We start from the raw sequence: 13,140 nt of genomic DNA, 5'->3' as shown, positions 1-13,140 counted from the left end.
TTTTGTGTCTAATGGTACATTCAATGTAGAGCCATTTTTTACATCTAATTTTGTATTTGTTTTTGCACCAAGTTTTGCATCCAATTTTAAGCTATTTTATGCCCCTTTTTGCACCATTTTTTTGTGTCTACTTGTGTCCAATGTTGCACCATTATTTACACCGACTTTTTCATCCAATTTTTCATTTTTTTGGTGTCTAGTTTTACATCGTTTTCACCATCCAAATTTGCATCTTTTTTTGCCTCATTTTGTGTCCACATTTGCATATAATTTTGTGTTCGAGCCTAAATTTGCATGTGATTAGGAATCATTTTTTACATCCAATATGGCATCCTTGGTTTCACCTTTTTTCAGCCCCATTTTGCATCTTGTTTTATGTCTTTTCTTACATCTTTTTTTTTTCCTTTTTTGCACCCAAGTTTGCATCCCAAATTTACACCATTATTTGCATCATCATTTGTCATATTAATTTGTAACGTTTTTTGCTTCTTTTTAACGCTCAACTTTGCATCTTATTTTACATCTAATTGTTGTCTTTTTTTGCATCTAATTTGGTGCCCATTTATGTGTCCTTGGTTTTGCCCAATTTGATATCCTTTTGTATGCCATGTTTTGTTCCCTTCTTTGTGTCAACTATTGCACATTTCACTTCTAATTTAAAACACTTTGTATGTCAATTGTTTGCATTTTGTATTAATTCCTAGTTTAACATCCAATTTTACTTTCAATTTTGCATCCATGGTTACATCCGCATTTGACTTCTTATATAGAGTATATTTTTCTTTACATATATGACCCCCTTTATAGATTCATAGTGAAATATATGATAGTTTCTAAATATCATTAAAGCAGATATCACAATTCAAAATCATTTGTAAAGAAATTTAAGAGAAATTGACAACATCCATCCAAAAAAATAACAATGTGTCATTAACAATTTTCAAAACATGTATAAAATAGCAACATAATACTAATAAAATCAGTATTATTTTTAATCAAAACAACTAAAATTCAAATATGATTAACAAATCAAAATATTTCATGAATATCGTTATTCTACGATAAATTAACAACATACATAAATCAAACTCATCGTATGATTACAAAATCAAAATGTCTCATTGATATAGGGTAAATTCACAACACCCATCTAAACATAACAATGTCATTCTACACAATAATTTCTTCATAAAAAAAAATGCATGTGCATGCCTAGCTACCACCACCAAGATCATCCTCATGATCATCTTGACCATCCTCATTACTCTGATCCACATCATCACCAACACCGCAACTATCATCATCATCTCCTCCTTCACCACCATCATCCTCATCCTCATCCTCATCATCTCCTGATATATGTTGAACATAATTTGGATCATCATCTTGGCAATCATTACCTATAGCATTCTGACAAAAAAAATCAATATTACATGTTAGTATTAATTACATAACACAACGCATATTTTTTTTATACAATGTTAACCATAAAATGAGGTAAGATATAATATCTAATAGTACTAAAAAATAAAATGAAAATATGGTTTAAAAGTATATTGGAAATCCAACTAAGATTACATACCATAGAGTCCATCCAAACAACAAATTCAACCCATCTCTTTTGCTGCAGCACCTCCTTTTCCAAATGATTTGGAGGTCTTCCATATTTTAGTTCCTATCAATCAGTAAATAGGGAGAAATTAGATAACAATGACTTTCTTCTAGTACAAAATTTATTAAAAAAATATCACATGTTTAATATACTTACAAAGGTTGTTATCAGTGCTTTTAAACCTTTCTGGCCACTACGATGAGTGACTTTTGTCTTGGTTAACCTCGCCTTGGATGCCTTGTCCTTAAACATAAACCAATTCAATTTATTTTCACACAAATACATGTCTAAGATACTTATAAGTATTAATACATTCTAAATAATGTTTAATGAAAAATTCAATACCTGAATGCTCTCATTTCCGGCTTTTCTTTGTGCATCCAACTTCTCATATGATTTTACAAGTTCTTTCCATACTTTAAAAGGTATGTCAATAGGTCTTTGTTTCAGTCTTTGATCTTGAGGCATTTTTTTAATTTTTCTTGTTTGGTTGCAACGAAACCTCTTACAATTGAGCGACATTTGCAATTTTATCTTCTTAACCGACCAACCGGTACCAAATTCATTCTCTATGTCTTGTACCACCATCTTTTTTAGGTGAAGTGGAATCTTGGAGAATGTGAGGTAAAGATCTTAGAGGCTAGATCAGTGTGAAAGAGGGAGAGAGCCAACAAGTACCATGGATAGTGAGTAGGTTTCATATCTATAGTCTCTTTATTACAGGATGGTATAACATTACTAATCAATGAGGCACATAGACCAGTGTACATGTTTCCACCAAGAAAGCTCATAACACAAAGACTAATCGCCCGGTTGGATTCTTCCCTGCACCTGCTTTGGCTGGATCGAATCCCTATATCAGGAGTAGTGCCAGCGGGGAGGTGGGCCGACATCTAGCTAGTCCAAATCATCCATCCAGGCACATCAATCTCAATTTTATGTTTAAAGTGACAGGCAGGCCCCTGACTTATAAAGGGTTCATTCATGCGCTCGTTCTCGCTTATTGATCGGATTACCTTATGGATGCTCGACACCTTGATGAGGTCTGACCTAGATCGGATGCCCAGCTATATCAGATGGGCAGCGAGATGAGGGATGTTTCTGCTCAAGCATTGATTGACTAAGCCAATTTTTTCCTACAGGATTCCAATCGGGGCCAACAGGATAGATAGATTGGGCTGATTCCATCCATAGGTTCAAATTAGTGCGTCGCCCTACTTACTATTATTAGGCGACCCCTATTCTTATTTGAGCTCTTCCAACCTTTTCACAATGGCAAGCAATTAGCAAATCCACAATGGTTGGCAAGAGCTCCCCCAGCTTATTCCTATAGCTATGGCCAGATCTTCCAATCACCTGGGAAAGCCGAACAAAAGAAAGTCAGGGGCCCTACCGCTCCAGGAGCAATCAGCCAGCACACCGGTGCTCCACCTACTGGCCAATTTAGATATAAAAGGAGGACGTTAATACCAGTTCCCCATTCATCTCAGAATTCAGATCTTTTGACCGGGAATAAGAATCTCGCTTGACCAATCTTGCACATAAAGACTCGTTACGTAACGTATCCTCTCTCTTGCGACCGAAAGGAGCTAAGGAACCAGTAACTAAGATGGGTGGGGTTCATGAAAGCAGTAAAAGGAGCTAAAGAGGGATCTCCTAGTGTCCAAACAGGACTAACTGCTTAAAGACTGGGATCTGCTAATGACAGATTGCTCACCCGGGGTCTCAGGATCAACATGAAAATATTGAAACCATATTCCACAGAAGTGAGATCTTGAAACCATCCAGCATTCTCTCCCAAGTTCCCAGCATCTAGGAGATGAAGGTTGGTATTTCAAGTCCTTCACTTTCATACCTCCGATGAGTGGATTATCCAGAACGAGGTTTCGAGAAAGGCAGGCAAAAAAGAAAATGAGAGTGTTTTCTGTATTCGGTAGCATCTGAAGTTCTGGTCTCCAACAAGCTAATCACTCCCACTAGAAAGCCATTATGAAATTTCCATATGTGATCTGTATGTTTCTACACTCAACATCTGCATTGCACTCCTTATAATCCATCTCATAAAACCACTGTATCAATGCACACTAAGCTCACCAGAAATCTTTCTAATAATGACCATAGCTCCTGTAGGGATGGTATCGCCATAATGCATGCCACAGCAGTAACACACTAAAGCCTACTAAAAGAGAAAGCTTGGATTGTGGTGTGACTCCCTAGCATATGTGATAAATGTACCAACTGTACATTTCCCATTTCTCATTGGGTGACTCAATTGTATTTCCAATCAGTATATTTTTGGATATTTTTATTGGTAGCTTTTTGGGATGTTATAAAGACGAGCGAGGCCAAACAATTAATTTAACTGTTATCATTCCAATTAAAATATCATCTAAATTTACAATTGAATTAGATTCTGCTACCATCATTAAAACTAAAATATTACCTAAATCTACAATTGAATTAACCTCAGCAATAAATTTACAGGACACAAACGGGCCCTCTTCACGTGCAATCCACAGTTTTCAATCAATCGTTGATGCACTAGTCAACAGTGCAAATCTAGAGCAGGCTGTAATCGTGATATTGCCAAAATCATACATAATTCATTCTGGCATCTGGCCAGTGTGCAAGACACTGCACCATCCAATGAAACCACTGGTGTACAGTACAGTGACCGAGCGGCTGTGGACAAACATTTCAATGTGACCACAGACATGGTCAAAACTAATCCAAGCTTTTCAAAGGTGTGTTGCTTTGACAATTAGAGGTAATAATCTTCTATGCGGTTCAATGGCTAAGACCTAACCAAGTTTCCTACTAACGAAATGCCATTCTGCCCTGAAAATGTCACTGGGTACTTCACCAAGCTCAGACCATGGATAACTAAATACATATTAATATTAATAGGTTTAATATAATGTAATACACCATTATTATATACAACATAAGTCAACTAACTTCGAGATGTTCTTAAAAATATATAAAATCATAATTTATAATAATTAAATAAATATAAGGTTGGTGTTAAAAGTGTTTATATTATTTTTTGTTTGTTAGTTTTAGTAGCTTTGATAACTGTACAATTCTAACCAGTGTTTTTCAGACTGGTTATGATTTGAAACCCTGCTTCGTCTGAAACCCCAAGTGTAGAAGATAGTTTTGGTTTTGAAATGCTAATAGTATTGACAGTGGATGTCAACAATATCACTGACTGCCAGAACAATCTGCCCATGCATATGCTCTTCCTTGATTATGATATTGAAGATAGGCAAAGGAAATTATACCAATGAGATAGATCTATGCTTCAGAGAATGAAGATCAATGGATACTCCTGGACTTATTATGGAGACTGAAGACACAGCAAAAGTATGACATTCCTTAGAAGTGAAGTCAGATGATCTTTGGTATCATAGAGATTTGTTCCTTTCACTTCTTCATAGGCACCTTACTAGCTAGTGCCAGTGAGAAGTATCAGTGAGTTCTGAGGGAGCAACATATCTTTTCTTACTATGCCAACTATATGCCCTAGACTTGAATCTAAACGGCGAATTGTCAACAATGGTGTCTTGTCACTTAGTTTTGATTTTCAAATGCTAATAGTATAGACAGTGGATGTCAACAATATCACTGACTGCCAGAACAATCTGCCCATGCATATGCTCTTCCTTGATTATGATATTGAAGATAGGCAAAGGAAATTATACCAATGAGATAGATCTATGCTTCAGAGAATGAAGATCAGTGGATACTCCTGGACTTATTATGGAGATTGAAGACACAGCAAAAGTATGACATTCCTTAGAAGTGAATTCAGATGATCTTTGGTATCATAGAGATTTGTTCCTTTCACTTCTTCATAGGCACCTTACTAGCTAGTGCCAGTGAGAAGTATCAGTGAGTTCTGAGGGAGCAACATATCTTTTCTTACTATGCCAACTATATGCCCTAGACTTGAATCTAAATGGTGAATTGTCAACAATGGTGTCTTGTCACTTAAAAAAAAACTCAACAGTGCCTTGTGGATCTTAAATTCAATGAGTTTATTTATGCTGGTCTCTGTAAGATTACAGTCTTCATTAGGAGTTTTTTCCATGGTCATATAAGATGATGCCATTTGATGTTATTGGTTAGATTACATATAAACAACGAATTCTCAACAATGGTGTCTTGTCACTTAAAAAATACTCAACGGTGCCTTATGGATCTTAAACTCAACATGTTTATTTATGCTGGTCTCTGTAAGATTACAGTCTTCATTAGGAGTTATTTCCATGGTCATATAAGATGATGCCATTTTGACGCTATTGGTTAGATTACATATCTATGGAGTATCGATTCCATATTAACTATGGATCAATGCCAAAATATGTCGCAGAGAAGCAATGCAGATTGATGCCATTCAGTCAAACTGACTTTGTTGTAGAGGAACGTGTCAGTCGACCTGTGTGTTAATGTTATACATAATGCAGAGGAACAAAGTCTTATACATCGTGAGCCATATGAACTGTGTAGAGCCAAGAGCCATCAGTAATAGATTTGGCAGTAACAACATACCAAGCAGCTCTGCTATTGCTGTTCAATGAAGCTACGAAGCTGAGCTGTGTAGAAATTAAATCTCAACTAAATTTGGAAGATGAAGATCTTATTTGACTTCTGTATTTAGTTTCATGTGGCAAGAACAAGATTCTTCTAAAGGAACCTAGCACTACAACAATATCTACAAGTGATAATTTTGAATTCAATCCTCCCTTTTCGAACAAGTTGAAAAAAAATTAAGATTCCACTTACAGATATGAATGCAAATGAGATGAATAGAGTGATTGAAAATGTAAAAGAAGACAGACATTTCATGAAGTTCTGGTCTCCAACAAGCTAATCACTCCCACTAGAAAGCCATAATGAAATTTCCATATGTGATCTGTATGTTTCTACACTCAACATCTGCATTGCACTCCTTATAAACCATCTCCTAAAACCACTGTATCAATGCATACTAAGCTCACCAGAAATCTTTCTAATAATGACCATAGCTCCTGTAGGGATGGTATCGCCATAATGCATGCCACAGCAGTAACACACTAAAGCCTACTAAAAGAGAAAGCTTGGATTGTGGTGTGACTCCCTAGCATATGTGATAAATGTACCAACTGTACATTTCCCATTTCTCATTGGGTGACTCAATTGTATTTCCAATCAGTATATTTTTGGATATTTTTATTGGTAGCTTTTTGGGATGTTATAAAGACGAGCGAGGCCAAACAATTAATTTAACTATTATCATTCCAATTAAAATATCATCTAAATTTACAGTTGATGGCAGTGAAATGGAAGGGTAATCCCCAAGGTGGTTTGTTGACGATGATCAGTTATGACACAAAATGAGGCGTGGGCTCGTTCTGAAGACCAAGTGAGTGGATTCCTTTGATGTGGAGGCCATGGACGTGCCCGGTGTTCATAAGGGCCATGATAAGGACCTTTCATTAGGACGGACGCTCGACTTGGCATTCCAAACACTTGGAGTGGTCTATGGAGATATGGGTACCAACTCCTTGTATGTTTTCACTAGTGTATTCATCCAAGCTCGTACCAAAGGAGAGGAAGATGTTTTGGGTGCATTAGCTTTAGTGATGTACACAATAGCCCTCATCCCTTTGGCTAAATAGGTGTTCATTATGCTCAAAGCCAATGACAATGGTGAAGGGGGGACATTTTCCTTGTACTCTTTGATTTGCACATATGCGAAGGTCAATCTGCTCCCCAACCAACAACCATTAGATGAAAAAAATTCCAGTTTCAAGCTCAAGTTGCCCACCCCGAAACTGGAAAGATGATTAAGAATCAAAGAAAGCCTTTAGAGAAGTACAAAATTGAAGACCCTACTGCTACTCTTGTTTCTCATGGGTACTTCCATGGTAATTGGGGATGGCATACTTACACCTGCAATATCAGTCATGTCTGTTGTTAGTGGCATGCAAGATGAAATATCTAGCTTTACGGAAGACACAGTGGTCATTGTCTCAATCATATTCCTGGTGATCTTGTTCAGCATAAAACAGTTTGGTACAAGAAAAGTAGGCATGACATTTTCTCTGGCACTCATGATATGGTTTTTCTCTATTGGTTCTATTTTAATTTACAATATTATTTAACATGACATGAAAATTTTAAGGGCATTCAATCCTGTTTATATCTATTACTTGTTCAAGAGGAACACTATCAAAGCATGGATGTCCCTAGGAGGTTGCGTGTTATGCATAATAGGAGCTGAAGCTATGTTTGCTGATTTGGGTCACTTCTCAGTAAGATCCATCCAGATAGCCTTCACATGTGTAGTATTCCCATGCCTACTATTGGCTTACATGGATCAAGTTGCATATATTATGAAGCATCCCTCTGTGGTGGAGAACGTATTCTCTGCTTCAATTCCAGATGGTTTTATCTGGCCAGTCTTCGTGATAGCTAGTGTTGTTGCCATGATTGCAAGCCAGGCAATGATCTCAGCAACAATTTCATCTATTAAATGTCCATGGCCCTAGGATGCTTTCCCAGATTGAAAATAATTCACACATCCCGATGGTTCATGGGTCAGATCTACATTCTTGTCATCAACTGGGTTCTAATGATAATGTGTGTCTTGGTATGTGATTGTTTTAAGAGCACGGTCGAGATATCAAATGCATATGGAATTGCAAAGGTAGAGATGATTATGGTGACTACAAGCCTAGTGACTCTTGTCATGGTTCTTATATGGGCAAAAAATATATTCCTTGCTATTGGATTTCCTGTTCTATTTGGATCAACTGAGATAATTTATTTTTCTGCAGTTTTGATGAAAGTGGGGGAAAATGGTTGGATAAATGGTTTTTGCCACCTGCTTCCTTCTTGTGATGTACATTTGGAACTATGGAAGTGTTCTGAATTATCAGGAGTTGTATATCTTGTTGGTCATGGAGATGTCAAGGCTAGAAAGGATTCATGGTTTCCTAAGAAACTGGTTATAATCTACTTCTATGCTTTCATGAGGGCAAACTGCAGGGTAGGCCCTGCAAGCCTCAATGTACCTCACACCAATCTCTTGCAAGTTAGCATGACATATACTGTCTAACTTGAAGGTTTCCATGAATCAAACATGCTGAATGTTTTTCAAGGACCAAGTCACAACATCAATATGGTGATGGATAACAAAGATTTCCTTGAAGGTGGCAGAGATGAAGTGAATTTTAATGTGAAGTTAATAATCATAAGTTTTGTTGTCGACCAAGATCTTCATTACTTAGTCCTTGATTTTGTTTGATAGAGAATAATAGCCATTCCTACGATTAATCACTAATATTTATGAACAAAGACACCATTCTTTTTTCAATGAAGATGATAGGTGGTATTTTATATGCATGGTTAAGCCTAAGATAAGCCATGTTTTCTACATAAGAAAGTTATATTAAGTTATATCCATGAAAATGAAAGGAAGATGACATTGCATGTTTCCTCGTATAGCTAACCATCGCTCAATAACATTGGATGCTTCTCCACCTCATTCATTACATCATTGCTTAAGAACCTTGGATGCTTCTCCATTTTTTTTGACATCATGTATTGATTATGTTGTTGTTGGAGGTTTTACACTAAGTTTTTCAACATCGAGCTTACTAGGGCTTGCACCACCGGGGTTATTAGTAAGAATCTCATGAGGTTTGCATAGCCATGATTATTAGAATCAAAATAGTGTAGGAGGATGACAGAGTGTAGGAGGATGCTATCGCATCATACCGAGAACCTCCAGATTGGCAAAACTTTGGGCACATGTAATGCCTTATAAACCACTTCGTCCATACACACATAACTAGGAGGGGAGTCTTAATGTGGAATCAAATCCCAACATAAGGATAAGCCACTATATCGATGTGGACTCAGATGTCCAACCATGGATACTTAAGATAAATCCATATGAGGTTTTAGTAGTAAACTTTGCATTCCAACTGCATCACATGCTCGATCAAAGTGTGTCTACAAAGAACTCATGTGACCGGCTTCTGAGGATGGTGAAGTCTCTCAACCCTAAAGTAGTCACAGTAGTAAAACAAGAGGTTAACACTAATAATACACCTTTCATCCCCCAGTCCATGGAAGCATTAAACTATTACTCATCAGTGTTTGAGTCGCTAGATGCTACACTTAAAAGGGATAGCAGAAATCGTATGAATGTTGAAAAACAATGCCTTGCCTGAGACACAGTGAACATAATTTCTTGTGATGGAGAAGAAAGGATTGAGAGGTATGAAGTTACAGGAAAATGGAGAGCTAGAGTGACTATGGCAGGATTTAGTGTATATCATCTCAGTGCTAATGTTAAGGACATGGTTAAATCTTTGCTCTGTTAATCATATTGCAATAGCTATAAGACTAAGGAAGAAGGAGGAGCTATGTATTTACTATTTTGGATGGTTGGACAAAATTCTCATTGCAACATCTGCTTGGCATTGAGAGGCAACGACTATAAGAATGTTCTTGTACAAGAATTTGTTATAATTTATCAATACCATTGTTGAAACTGCATATGACTTTCATGTGTGTCAGGGAAGAGTTCAGAAACCTGACACAATAACTTATTATAGGGGTAAAAGATGAAACTAATTTAAGGAAACAATGGTTTTTACCTGTCCTGTTCAACCAGGGATAAGATAGTTATTCATTTGTATTTTGCTTCCTTATCCAGGTAGACAGGAAAATGCTAAGGCTTGCTAAAATCAATGATATGCCTGCCTACACAGTGGGTAATTGGATAGAGATAGTTACTATTTAACTTTCAGGAACTTATACTTCACTAGCTAAAAAGTTTTGGATTTTTTTTCTTATGACCTTGAGTACAGAGTCTCATAATCAACTAGAAGAAAAATCAAGTCTATCTTTCAATTGCTTGAACCAGGACTATATCACGGATATTGCAGCAATAAAAGAAATAATTCCATTCTATAGAAAGGTAGCATAGTAATAACATACTTGAGTTTTCGGGGTGCTTCAAACAATCTCGTCCTAAAGATAGGATTCCAGGTTGTTTGCAGATTTTAATTGGTGAGGTTGGCTCTAATTTTGGAACTGTGTTGGCTCTGCTGCAGGTATCATTTTGCCCCAAATCTTCGCCAAGCATTTTTCATGGACTCACTAAAGGACTCTCATTTTCTGCATCCTTCATATGAGTAAACCTTCGACCCAGCACTGGTTTTCAATACAAACTTTCAAAGAGAGAAACTGGCAGTTTGGAGCAGGTTACAAGACCTCCTTCTATAATGAACAGAGATGACCCCGGAATGTGGCAAAAGTTCTCCCCTTCAGCCGGTGCTAAAGAAAACAAAGAGCTTCTCTCTGAAATCTCTAACGGCGTGCTTGGATGGCCTAATCTGACCAAAACTACAAAAATGTACCATGAGTTTTCCTCTACGTTGTTATATTATGAAGGATAGTGTTTCCCTCAATTACTAACCGTTCCAATAGCCCCTGCTTCCTGATCCATTAGTTTTGACTTCTCCAGACACTAAAGAGCATTAACGATTCTATTCCATTACACAAAGATGAGCTGGAAGGGAAAACCCTTCGGAGCACAGTATTTCATGTTGAGGTATCAAATTCTTGGTTCCATGGAAATAGAAACCGCATGAAGATATCTACGAACCACTTGAACATCAAAAATGTTCAGTCTCAAAACTCTGAAGTAAATTTGTAAAGAATGTAGCATTAGCTTTCTTGGCTTAGTGAAATCCCTAATTTTCTATCCTATTTGCCTGTCTTAAAAATCTCACGAAAACCTGTAAAGATTGTGCCATTGTGTACACTTAGCCTCTAAAAGCCCTAGCTTTCTATCTTCTTCTGTGTAATTTGAATAGAACACCATCAAATACCAGAATTATCAATTCCCATTCTCCAAAACTTTTAAATGTGCGGAACTGAGACAGAAATCATTCAATCAAACCACTCGAAATGCATCTGAATGTTGATCCATTAACTTAAAGAACTTCTTCCCAAACTCTGCCATTTTTTAAACAAAATTTTGAGCACAACCTTGTCTAGTCCATTTATAGAGAGCGTTAGTTTATGAAATCTTGCCTGTAAGCCAAAATAGAGTCAAAATTTTCCATTGAAAGCTCAGAATAACTGAACCAGAAATAACCCTTGTGAAATTTGCTGCTTAAAACATTGTTTTGAGCACGGCCTCTTTCTTCAGATTTATTTTAGATAATACGGTAGCTTATTTAATGAAATATTTCCAGAAAGTTGAAATATGGAAAATTTTTCCAATCAAGAACTCTAAATAATTTCATTAGGACAAGGCGTAGAGGATTCATGACGGCGACAAGAAAATAATGGCGCTTTGCAATTTTAGAACTCTCTTGCAGAAAAATACCTTTTCTGAAATCGTTTTGACCACGAAGAAATGCAAATGAACTGTTGGAAGTCGTGCAGAGAGAGATCTGGTGGCTCGTGGATCGATTCTGGGGCAATGTTTATGCGATTGCAAACCATGATTGTTCATATGCGAGCTATTGAGCTCGTTGAGAGGGATACGCGCAATGGCGCCAAACTACCAAGAGGATTTGAATTTAAAGGCAGGATAGAATATCTACCGTCTGATCATGTCATCGACGGCCATATATTTGTGTTTCAGTAAAACGGATTTTCAAAGAATTTGAAATATTATACATTTTATAGAATTTGAAATATTATACATTCTATTATTTAAGCTGAATAATAGTTTTACTTTGGAAAAATAATTGGGGACATCAAATAAAATATTGATGCGACGGACATAGAACTCCGAAACAATAATGCACCCTTCTCTTACTCCAAAACAATAATGCACCCTTCTCTAGCTGATGTGTCAATGCTTTCTTTGAAGTGGAACTTAAAGAATTAAGTAATTATTCATTATTAAATTGGGATTTTATATAAATTAATTGATTATTTATTAATGTCAATTTCATTTTATAATTTTATAGTAATTTTTAATAGATTTTTGTTAAAGATAATTATTTGAGCTATTATTGTATCAAGATTTTTGTTGTGTCTTTTATTATTATATTTTAATCCACTTTAAACATGCTCAAAATATGTTTTCATCTTCATTTGTGGAGATTATCTACTTGCATATTCAAAAAGTTTTGATGTAGTTTTTGCCTTGAAAAATGATTATTGTGATTGTAATGGTGAGAAATTATTCTATAAACAATGTTAAGTGTTATTTAGAATAAATGAGAAATTCTTTTTGAATATATAAGACTAATCTTTGAGAGAATAGATATATATTCCCTAATTATCACATAAACAAGGGGTTAATCTTGCATTTAGTGCTTTATCTCTATAGAGTTTCGCTAAACAAAGGGAATACCTCCTCCTGCATGACTTCGATTGTCCCTCCCTCTTACAGGATTGCAAAGCATTAAGAATTGAATCTTCTTTATTTTAAAGATGTAGTCTTGTCGAATATACCAAAAACATAGTAGGATTCTTTCATTATTGACAAAATCAAGCACATGTGC

At 36.2% G+C, this 13,140-nt stretch overlaps 1 protein-coding gene and 2 pseudogenes across 2 annotated transcripts; 2 read left to right on the top strand and 1 right to left on the bottom strand.

Annotated features, from left to right (window-relative positions):
- Window positions 1-1,100: 1,100 nt before the first annotated feature.
- LOC149195876 (uncharacterized) lies at window positions 1,101-10,686 on the bottom strand. 2 transcript variants are annotated; one of them, XR_016255190.1, is made up of 4 exons: window positions 10,610-10,686; window positions 1,769-1,855; window positions 1,583-1,675; window positions 1,101-1,410 (listed from the first exon to the last, which is right to left on the bottom strand). XR_016255190.1 is itself a non-coding variant. In XM_089408902.1 (3 exons), exons 1-3 carry the CDS (start codon window positions 1,895-1,897, stop codon window positions 1,213-1,215), a joined length of 420 nt encoding a protein of 139 aa, XP_089265028.1. In that variant the 5' UTR covers window positions 1,898-2,230; the 3' UTR covers window positions 1,101-1,212. The 2 variants fall into 2 exon arrangements, 1 of the variants encoding a protein (XP_089265028.1); XM_089408902.1 differs by lacking the exon at window positions 10,610-10,686 and having other exon boundaries at window positions 1,769-2,230.
- Window positions 6,991-8,613, top strand: LOC149195878 (putative potassium transporter 12 pseudogene; annotated as a pseudogene).
- Window positions 9,345-10,093, top strand: LOC149195877 (scarecrow-like protein 1 pseudogene; annotated as a pseudogene).
- Window positions 10,687-13,140: the final 2,454 nt, after the last annotated feature.

The sequence above is a fragment of the Pinus tabuliformis genome, chromosome 2_2 (assembly GCF_031772625.1).
Source record: "Pinus tabuliformis cultivar Carrire ecotype Pingquan chromosome 2_2, CPIR1, whole genome shotgun sequence".
Taxonomy (NCBI): Eukaryota; Viridiplantae; Streptophyta; class Pinopsida; order Pinales; family Pinaceae; genus Pinus; species Pinus tabuliformis.
Note: the sequence above shows the minus strand (reverse complement) of the source record. Positions and strands in the feature narration are given on the sequence as shown.

What these genes read in the sequence shown, in the direction of transcription:
- LOC149195876 (XM_089408902.1), bottom strand. Translation starts at nt 1,897, where the DNA reads ATGTATTTGTGTGAAAATAAATTGAATTGGTTTATGTTTAAGGACAAG. An exon ending in AAGCACTGATAACAACCTTT is followed by an intron (nt 1,676 to 1,768) that starts GTAAGTATATTA and finishes ACTGATTGATAG; the next exon opens with GAACTAAAATATGGAAGACC. An exon ending in TTGTTTGGATGGACTCTATG is followed by an intron (nt 1,411 to 1,582) that starts GTATGTAATCTT and finishes TTTTTTTGTCAG; the next exon opens with AATGCTATAGGTAATGATTG.